We start from the raw sequence: 10754 nt of genomic DNA on the forward strand, positions 1-10754 counted from the left end.
TGGATGGGAGGCGGGTCTGCGTCCAGGCATCTGCTGGCAGTGGGGTCCTCCACGGGGCCCTCTCGAGTCTCTGTTCTTTAAAGCAGGTGTGCACCGAGGCGGTCCCCTGGGTGCCTGGCCCCCTCCCAGCCCTCTGTGGTCAGGATGGCTGTTCACACCCAAGCCTCCATCTCCCCAATGCATCTCTCCTGAGTCCCTTGAGGGCCTGCTCTGGCGTGTGGGTGGCATCAGAGGTGTCTGGGACAGGTTCTGAACCTCTGGCTCCTGTCACCCATGACTCTGGAGGTCACAGCATGGGGAGGTGACTTGCTCTGAAGCACCGGGAGCAGCCAGGACAGGTCTATTAGAGAGACCTCCCAGTGCTGGCAAGGTCGGAGGGACGGCGTGTGCGACTAGGAGTCAGGCCCAGGGGGACTGCAAAAAGCAGATATGGAGAGAAAAAAGAAGATCCTATTCTTAGACTCAGCCTTTACTGTTCCTGCCCCACCCTTGCCCACCTCCCAGAGCAGGGAAAGCTTATCCCCACGAAGAGGGCCAGGCAGGCATGGCTGCGTCCAGGTGAGTCAGCGATGTGAGAGGGAGACAGGCACCAGTGGACAGGAGGGCTGGGCTCGGGGCAGGGCACCAGGGTCTGGCCCCAGCCCTCTGACCAGCTGACTATATGAGTCATTTGCACTCATGCCTCAGTTTCCCCAACTATGACATGAATTGGAAGGGCGATGTGATTTCATGGCCCTTCCAACTCTCACTTGCTGCAACCCTGAGCCAGGGAGGGGTCGGGGAGGGGAAGCTCCCTGCCTGATGCCAGGGGCCATGATCCTGCCCACCGGTCCCTCTGGGCAGATCGTCTGCTTCGGCCTCTCCCTCCTGTCCGTCTATTCACTTGGCCTGGTGGGCCACCTTGGGGTCTAGGCTGGTACTTGAGTCAGGAGACCTGGCTCTGGGCCCTGCTCTGCCACCGAGTGGCTGGGTGACATGGTCAGTGTCCTCGTCCCTCTCTGGGTCTCAGTGTTTCCTTCTGTCTAATGGGTGATCTGGCTAAGGTCTGAGCCCAAGACTGGCAGCCCCGTGCCCACAGGCCCTGAGTCCCGCTGTGGATCGGGCTTTGGAAGGAGTCGACCAAGAGGTGTGAGTTCCAGGAGGGCAGGGCCAGGCCGGGCTGTGGACACCCTCAGGGGCTTGTAGGGAGATGGGGTCTCCTGTGTGGAGATCGCGGGCCATGGGGCAGGCTCAGTCTGACTCAGCTCAGGGATGAATCCACTTCCTGAGACCCTCCAGGGGCTGCAGTGCTCACCTGGTGAGTGGAAGCTAAGATTTGCTCCTGTTGGAGTCAGCAGGCAGCATGGTGGTTAAGGTGCTGGTTGGCCGCAGTTCAAGTCTCAGGCCTGGTGGCTTGAAACTCGCTCCGAGTGTGTGTACGTGCGTGCCCAAGATCCTGAGAGGAGAATGGAGGAGAAGGATTGTGGTGTGACCATCCCCTCCAGGGGATGCTTGCTTTTTAGGGGGGGATTTGAAAATTTTTTAAAGAATTATTCATTTAATTTTATTTATTCATTCATTTATTTTAATTTAACCAGAGAGAGAGAGAGAGAGAGAGAGAAATCAAGGCCCCAGGCCTGGGTCTCGCACCGAACCGTGGTTGACCATTTAGGAGTGTCCAGCATCTTAACCACCACGCCACCTGCTGGTTCCTGGATTTGACATTTTTTTAACCAAAAAAAATTTACAATATAATTTTTTACATTTAATTACTGTACATCCTTATAGCATGCATTATGTTTTTTCTTTCTTTAAATTTTGTTATTAGTATCATAATCTTGCTTATATTACATTCAATCACATGTAACTTTACAGCGTATTACATTTCTTTTTCCAGGGGGTGATTTCTCAAGCATACCCCATAGCAAAAAAAATTTGTTCTCTCGATCAGGAGGGCCCACTTCTCTGGGCCTGCGCCTGATTGACTGGGAGCAGCGGGCACCGAGCCCAAGTCCCTGCACGATGCTGGCACAGAGCAGGCTAGGCAGCTGCGGCCGGGCCCTGTCCGTAACGCTTCCCAGAACCCATGAGGGGCCGGAATGAGGGAGGCGAGGGCAGAGGAGGGTCTGTGTTGGGCTGGGCAGCTCTGTCTTCTCTGCATCCCTCCAGGAGGGAGAACTCAGCAGAGAGAGCAGACGCAAGCCCAGGAAGGCCTTGGGATGCAAGAACAGATACCCAGAGACGGGGGTGGCCGGGTGGACGCTGGAGCCGGCTGCTGAGGCTTGAGTCTCAGCTCCTCCACGCCTAGCTGGCCACCCTGAGGCGGCTACCTCGCCTCTCAGCGCCTTGGCTGGCTCAGCTATAAAATGGATGTGATAACAGTAATCTACTTAATTGGGTGGTTGTAAAATTAAATGAGCCCGTCCATATAAAGCCTTTGGCCGGGTGCTGCCTTGTTTCAGAGAGTAGAAAATGCTAGATAAATAGTAGCTGGTGCTGGGCTGGTCTTCCTGGCCGTGGAGAGAGGGGATGGAGCTTCAGCTCACAACCAACCGACAGAAGGAACTTGAATTAGGACTTGAACCAGGGACTCAGAAGCCATTAGCGACCCGGGGTAGGTAGATCTTGCAGGCCTAGCCACAAGGCCCTGGAACTGGGGTTCGGACCAGGCAGCTTCGGGGTGGGAGGTGCCTGGCGGACTCCTGGCACCCGGGCTCCCTGACCTCTCTCATTTCCTGCAGTCTCACTACCGGCCCTTCTACGTCAACAAAGGCAACGGAATGGGGTCCAACGAGGCCCCGTGAGCTCCGGCAGGAAGACATGAGGCGGTGACCCTGCCCTCCCCGACCCTGCTGCCCTCGCTTCCTCAGCTGCTGTGCTCTTCTGGGGGGTCAGAGCCCATCCTGCCCTGCCCCTGCCGACTGTGCTCCTGCTCCATGGTCACCATGTCCCTGTGCTCCAGGCCAACCCATCGCGAGGCGGGAGAGAGATGGGGCTCCTCACTTCTGCCTCCTCCTGGGCTGCGTCGCTGGCGCCAGCGGAGGGTGCTGTCCTGTCTGTGCCAGCCCACAGACCCCTCCCCCGCCCCCGCCTGCTGGCCCAGCCCACACTCCCCTCCCCCGCCCCCGCCTGCTGGCCTGCCCTCCCCAAGGCCCTTCTGGGGTGCCTGAGCAAGGCAGCCGCCTGCCCCCCAGCCTTGCAGTCCTCCTTCTCCCAGCAGCCTGGCCCTGTCGGGAGCAGACTGGCCCTTGTGCCCTCTCAGGTCCTACCCAGCCTCGGCCACCCCAGGGGCCACCTGCCCTGGCCGTAGTTCACCATATCCACGTTGAGTCTGCGGTTCCCAGAGGGCGGCCATCCCGGCTGAAGCACCATCTTGGCTGGGGTGCCCCTTCCTCCCACCTGCCGGGGGACACGTGTACCTTACCGTGACATCACCGGCCTGGAGGATGGCGGCTGGCCCAGTCCGGGGGACACCCTTACCTACGGAATGTCACTTGTGCGGAGTTTGCTGTTCTCCCTGGCATGGGGGTTTGCCAGGTGCCTCTACACAGCCCTGCCCGTGCCCCCAGGGCAGCCTCTGCCCCCAGGACCCTCCCTGCTGCGGGTCACCAGCCCAGGGTCCAGGGAGGGGGATGCTGGGCGACTCTGTCTACATATTCTTCTCTCCCCAGTCTTGGAGAAGCAGCCGGAAGCCATCCCTTCCCTGCTCCACCAGGCCCGTGGGGGTGTGAGAGGGCCAGTGTGCAGGGGTAGGGAGGGAGACAGGCAGCGTGGACTGTACCCTCCTGAATAAACCTCGGATCACTCCCTGCTCTTGTGTTGGGCCAGTGTGTCCCTGAGGGTCCCTGGAGGGACTGGCTGCAGGGCTTCAGAGCCACACCCCTCTGACGCATAGAGGTGTAGCTCCTTTAAGTCTCCCTCCCACCCTTTCCCACCTCCCTAGCCCCTGGGGTACAGGAGGCAGGCCATGGTTAACAGTGAGCACAGGCGAGAACCTCTGTGTGTGTGCGTGTGTGTGTGTGTGTGTGTGTGTGTGTGTGTGCACGCGCGTGCGTGTGCGCGCAGTGTGGGGGGAGTGAATGCTCTGCAGGTCCTCAGTGCTCAGTCCCTGCCAGCCTATCCTGGGGCCTCCAGGGAGGTGCCAGGAGCCTGTGATCCGAGCACTCTGGTGCTCACGGGGGCTGCAGCAGAGGTGGACCAGAGGCTGCAGACCCCTTTCTGGGCAGAAGAGCCCACAGCTGAGGCTGGCAGGAGAGGCAGGATCCTGAGGGTGACGCTACCCCGGGTTTCGGAGGTGGAGGAAAGAGATGGGGCCTTCTGGGCCTTGGTAGCCCAGAGAGGCTGAGGGATAATCAGGGAAGGCTTCCTGGAAGAGGCAAGGAAGCCAGGAGGAAGCATAATTCGGTAGAGAAAGAATAGGGTGCAAGAGAGCCACACCCTTTCTCCTGGCATGGCTGGTACACGCCAGGCCTCTCTGCTGTCATGGTCCTCAATCTGCTCCCACCAGGTGCCCAGGGAAGTGGCCCTCATCCCCAGTAAGAGCCCCTGAATGCCATGGCTGCTGGCTGGTTATGACAGCACTCTCCCCTGTCCCTCTCCCCACCACTGGGCCAGGGGAGCCCTGGGATCCTGTCCAGTGACCAGGGAGGGGACTCCTGGGATCAGAAGGTGGGATGGGTCATAGATAAGAAGAGAGAGGTGGAGGAGAGGGGAGGAGGGGAAGGAGGGGAAGGTGGGTGCACAAGGGAGGGCCTTCAGGCCGTCAGGAATATGCTACTGCCAGCAGGACCAGCAGGCTCTGGCCACTAAGCGGGGCTGGGATTCTAGTGTCCCTGGCTTGGCCGCTGCCCCCTGCCACTCTTGCACTGGTGCTGGGCCTTGTGCAAGGGCCTGCAAGGAGCAGGTGACCCTCCGTGGCACCAGGGACCTGCAGTGTCTGTGGCTGTGATGGCGAGGGGGCCACACGCCTGGTTGCAGGGCTGCAGCCTCGCTGAGAAAGGCCTTGTGGGGCCCCTGAGCCCACGGCTCCAGAGGGGAGGCACCTTATGGGAACTGCAGGCCAGAAGCTGTAGGTGCAGCCAGGTCCTGCTCGTCCTGGGCCCCCACCTCACCAGGAGCTGCTTCCTGCACCCTGGAGCCTGTGAAGGGAGTTAGAAGGACAGCAGTGTCTGGAGCCCCAGGTCCTGAGTGGAACCTGGGCGGGGACCCCTGAGAACAGCATGCCCCCAGTCCCCCCCAGAGCCGTCCTCAGTAGAACCATGGCTCTAAAGCAATCAGGGGACTCCTTCCTCCCCTGACTGAGGAATCGGGGAGGCCTATGGCAGGCCCCAAGTAGTCAGGGAGGGCTGAGAGGAGAGGAACTGGACCCCATCCCCACCTCTGTGGCTCTCAGCCCAGCCCATGCTCCCTGGGACCCATCTTCACCCACTGGGATGTGGGTGGACAAGGGGCGCCTGCCCAGAGCCTGGGCTGGGAAGCAGGGAGGCCTTGCTGGGCTGAGCTGGGAGGTGGGGAGACCTACACTCTCACGCTGGCTCTGTCACTCAACTGTGTGATCTGGAAAATCTCTTGCCCGGTCTGGACCGGTCATAAAACGAGGTCTTTTTTTCTTAAAATTTTTATTCATTCATTCATTTTAATTTGACCAGAGAGAGACAGAAAGCGAGAAAGCAAACCACCAGGTCCAGGACTCGAACCGTGGTTAGCCATGTAGGAACATCCAGCACCTTAACCACCATGCCACCTGCTGGTTCGCCAAATGAGGTCTTTTCTCTGGATCATTTCCAGGGTGCTCTTCCAGCTCCAACAGCCCGTGAGGCAGAGACCACAGGAGGTTGGAAAGGGCTGGGAAATCAGAGTGTGGTCTCAGGTAGGGGGTCTGTGACTGGGACAGGTTTATGAGCCCGGCAGAGTGAGTGCCCAGGTCCCCCTTGACCCCACCCAGCCGCCTCTCCTCTCCTTTAGACTAGAACTGTCAGGGCTTCAGGTCCCTATCAGAGGAGAGGATCCAGAGGGAGGCAGGCTGGGACCCCAGAGGCCTCCGTGCTCTGCTCAAGGGGGTCTGGGCTCCGTGATAGCAGGGTGGGTTCATTTCATGATCCTGGAACAATGACCAGAACGTGGACAGCCTCAGAGGCCAAAACCAGCGTCTGGGAAGAGGTGGCAGGAGAGGAGGGCCAAGGAGACTGAAGAGGAGCTGGGAGGGGCCGGGGTAGCCGGGTGGGAGCTGAGGATCGGCTTCCGAGGACCGCGCTGCCTGCAGCTGTTTCATCCTGGCTGTGCTGCGCCCTCCCCGCCAGCAGTGACCCTGGGCAAGCTGTCTGGCCCAACGGGGGCTTCAGTGGGAGGGGTGTGGCGAAGCGCCGCATGAGCATTGGCCACGTGTGCGGGGCACCTGTGTAGAAGTGCTCCCAACTGAGAGATTGTGAGATTATTACTGAATTGTCAACAGCAGCAGAGCAGCAAAAAGCAGCACCAACGACAGCGTCCCAGCCTGGGGTGAGGCTGATTTTCCGTCCCTTTGAACCTTCTGAACTTGACCAGGAGGGGGCTCAGGGGCAGGAGGGGTGGAAGCTGCTGGGCTTGTTCCCGTCTCTCTGCGGGGCCCAGCATCGGGTGCCTGCAGCTCTGCAACATGGCCAGCAGGTAGCAGCATTTCACCGCGGTCAGCGGGCACCCAGCCGGGCTCTGCAGCCTGTGGTCAGTACTGTGTCCCTCAGAGTCCCTCTCTCCCCTCCTTCCTTGGCTAAACTTTCTGTCCTGGTCTCTGGGTTGTGAGACCACAGGATGGCAGACCCCAGCCAGAGCAGGAGGGAGACGGTGCTGCTTTCCCACCCAGGGCAGTGGGTCTCTCAATGGGAGAAGGCCGAGGAGGGGCTAGGTGGGCAGGTCAGGCCAGCTCTGCAGCCTCTGAAGGGGAGACGCGGTGTCTGCCAGGCTCTGCAGAAGGCAGAGCCCAGGGGAAGAGTGAGATCGATGGCAGTCAAGGCCTGAGGCCTCGGCGTCCAGAGTGAGGGAGACAGGGGCTGCGGACTGCAGGACCTCGCCGTCAGCTACCCCCAGACTTCCCACCTGCCACTGGGGCCTCTCATGGTGTGTCAGGAGCTAGCACCAGGTCTGGGGGGGCAGGGGATACAGCTACTGGTCCGCACAGGCCGTGCGTCTAGCCGGGGAGTCCTTCATGGCCGGTCAGACGTGAGGACGGCAAGCAGGGCAGACACGGGGAGTGGAGGGTGCTCTGGGGCTCAGGCTTTGTGCGGGGAAGCCCTGGCATGGACAGTGAGGTCTGTGTGTGGGAAGAGGCAGAGGCCGACCTGCGGTGAGACTGCAGGGCCTGACCCCACAGGCCGCACGGGGAGCCGTGGCAGTCACGGTCAAGGTGGTGACTACCTCCCGGGAAGGCTCCAGGGAGAACTCGGGAGTGTCTGCAGTGAAGCCAGAGTGGAGGTCCAGGATTAGGTAGGGGCTGCTTGCAGAGGAGCAGGCAGGGACGCTGAGGCAGGAAGTGACAGCTCCAGAAGCGACTTAGAGCAGTGAGCAGGGGGGCAGGTCCCAGCCCCGGGGGCGCCCCCGCTGGGAGGGAGGTGGGCGTAACTGCCTCGGGCTAGGGACAAGGAAGCAGGGGACATCCCACAGATCACCCTGGCCCATGCCCACATGGGAGGCGGTGTGCTGTGGGGGCCTGGGCCCTGACTGCCTGGAGCACCTGGCTCAATCGAACCAGCCACCTATCCTTCCTGCCCTGTTTTCTCATCCGCGAGGTGGGGCCAACACTAGCAACCCTGTGGGTTTTTGGTGAGGGCTAAGTGACAGGGTGCCGGTTGGAGGTCACCGCAGTGCCTGGAGCGCTGTGGTCCCTGCACACACAGGTGCTCAGTGGGCAGGGGGAGAACGAACCCCTCTGACCCGCCCTCCGTGGTGGTGGTGACAGTGGGCCCCGATATCACCGTTTAGGAGAGCCAGCTCGTCTCGTCCAGACGTCCTGGCTCCGGTTCCCTGGCTCAGCCTGTCACCCCCTTTCCACGGTGGACGTGTGGCCACAGGTCCTCTGGGCTGCGTCAGGCAGAAGAGCCAAACTGGGGAGGGAGGAGGCGAAGCTCTCCTCCCCGCATGCCGGTCCCTGCATGCTCAGGCAGCTGGGGTAATTAACGTATGCGTCTCATCCTGCCTAAGCTAATAGCTTCTGTACCCTCCTGCACCGAGCTCAGGGCTCATGCTGGGCCTGCAGAGATGTCTTCCGGCCCCGGGAAGCTGACGATCTCACCAATGTCCATAGGCTCAGCCAAGGCCTCGAGGCTCTGGTTTGCCCTGTCCCAAGCGCATCAGTCCAGGTACGCCACAGAGGCCGTCCTGAGGCGCTGTCAGCTCCGTACACCTGTCAGGGAGGACTTAGGTCCCTCTCCCAGTTCCCGGCTGCAGGGTCCCCTCCTGAAGTAGCAGGGCCTGGCTGCAAGGTGCCTGGGAACAAGAGTACTTCCTTGGTGGGGTGAAAGGGAGCCGACCCCAGTGGAAGTTGGGGAGAGGGGATACCATATATATATATATATATATCTGCTATTTTGTTGGGAAAGGGAGAAATGCTTGGAGGAGGAGAACCCGTCCTGGATGGGTGTACGGGAGACCGGCGGCCCCCGGGGAGGAGCTGGGACGCTGCAGGGGGCGGGAGGAGGGAGACTTCCTCCACGGGGCCTTTGCACCTGCTTTCTCAAAGGTGAAGACTGCATTGACTGCCGACAGACACGTCTGTGTTTGTGATGTGAAGTCCCCCGTGTGCAGCAGGTGTTTTCTGGGTATTGCAAGGGTGGGAGAAAGTCGTGGTCACACCTTGCAAAGACTGTGGGGTGAGCAAAGGGTAAAGCAATCCTCAACCGGATTTTATTTATTTATTTATTTTCTTGAGAAGTTTTTGCTATAGGTCACATGTGCTCGCCAGAAAGACAGAGAGAGACAGAGAGACAGAAAGTGAGAAATCACCCGTCAGGGGGGATGGCCATGCCACAATTCCTTCTCCTCCATTCTCCTTTTGGGATCTTGGGCATGCATGCACATGTACCCAGTGTGTTTAAGCTGCTGGGTCCAGGATTTGAACCGTAGTCGACTACATGGGAGTCCAGCCACATAGCCATTACGCCAACTGCTGGTCCTTCCTTGACTGGATTTATGGATGATAAATGCAATGTGTGGGAAGCCTTCAATACTCTGGGCTCACTGGAGAGTCCAAGTGGTAGTTAGGGAGGGCTTCCTGGAAGAGGGATGCTCCATTTGTTTTGAAGGTGATATAGGAGTTGACAGGATGGAGATGGGAAGGAAGGGTGGATGAGACTGAATTGTGGTCTCTAGACCGACTGGCCACCTGTGGTGCCTCGGTGTCTTCGCCTTCCCGTCCCAACACGAAGACTTTGCTCAGGGAGCCAGCTAGGTGAGTGAGTCCAGCCCCTAGGATTCCAGCCATCCCCAGCCCTGCTGGAGCCTCCGCGGGCTACACAGGACCCGGTTCTGTGCCAGCTGCTCCCACTACTCCCATTTTATGAAAATGCAGGTCGAGGCCAGGGCAGCCTCGTAACTTACAGAGGCGGGACTCAAACTCAGGTCGTCCTGACCCCCAGCCCGGCTCTCAAATGCCGCACTGACTTGCAGGTTTCACTTGAACTCATGGCCCTGGGTCTTCCCCGAGCCAGGGGGAGTGGGAGGGCCTGGCGGAAGTTTCAGAGAGGCTCTCCCATCAGCTGAGGTTAGGGACCAGCTTCTCCAGCGGCTTCCCTACTTAAGGATTCCGCGTGTATACGCCGATTCCGAATCCTGCAGGATTTAATATCCACTCTGTAATCTACTGGCACCAATAGGCATTATCTAACTAAACCTTAAATTGAAAATGCTAGGCTTCCATTCTCCCCGCGCCGTCGGGAGAAGCCGGGACTCGGTGCGTCCGATGTAATTTACTCTCGCACTAATTAAAGCGCGCCACGGTGCTGTCCTGGTAGGCACGCCGCCTGTCCTCAACGAGGAACGCCGCCCGGAGTGGACACGGTACGCCGGGGCTGGGCAGGGCAGTCTAGGACCTGGGATTGTTTCCATGTCCACCCAAGTACGCCTTGCTTTAAGCCTGGCTGCCCCTCCTGCGTTTAGTAAGCACTCGGAACAAGCTCAGAAACAAACGGTGCTGAACACACGGTCAGCCTCCCTTCCTGGCCCGCCTGTCGCCATCTGCTGTGATGGTTTTAGGTGACGCAGTGTCCCAGGACACAGCAGCTGAGAGAGGAAACCCGGGAGTGGGGAGCAAAATCCGCCGACATCACAGACGCTTACCCCTCAGCCGATAGTATTTAAATAACTCTCATTTAGTTTTATTAAAAACATTTTTTAATTGCCAGAGGACTTGCCTGAGAGAGACAGAGAAAGCACCCTCCAATGGGTCCTGGTCACGCCACAGTCCCTCCCTGCCCATGTCTCCATCTGGCAGGATTTAGGGCATGAACACCCCCATGCCCAGTGTGTTTTTCAAGTTGCCAGGGCTGGGATTCGAACCACGGATGGCTGTGTTTGAATCCAGTTCCCCGTGCATAGTGCTTAACCATGGCCCTATGGGGCTGGCCCACGCTCACTTTAAACTTTTTTTGTTTTGAGCTAATTGAAGATGCACTTGCAGTTCTACAACTAATTGAAGATGCACTTGCAGTTCTAAGACATAACAGAGACCCAATATGCCCTTTCCTCGGTTTCCCCGATATGAAAATATTAAAATCCTTGGGACCAGCAGTTAGCGTAATGGCTATGTC

At 59.1% G+C, this 10754-nt stretch overlaps 1 protein-coding gene across 1 annotated transcript in view; it reads left to right on the forward strand.

The window, feature by feature from the left end:
• The window catches only part of TRIM29 (tripartite motif containing 29), a 27379-nt gene extending 24306 nt beyond the window's left edge, over positions 1-3073 (forward strand). The window contains exon 9 of the mRNA XM_006165975.1: positions 2721-3073. Within this exon, the coding sequence (XP_006166037.1) occupies positions 2721-2783 (63 nt within the window). The 3' untranslated portion in view covers positions 2784-3073. The remainder of the gene's footprint in view (positions 1-2720) is intronic.
• Positions 3074-10754: the final 7681 nt, after the last annotated feature.

Source organism: Tupaia chinensis, unplaced genomic scaffold (assembly GCF_000334495.1).
Source record: "Tupaia chinensis unplaced genomic scaffold, TupChi_1.0 Scaffold144125_1, whole genome shotgun sequence".
Taxonomy (NCBI): Eukaryota; Metazoa; Chordata; class Mammalia; order Scandentia; family Tupaiidae; genus Tupaia; species Tupaia belangeri.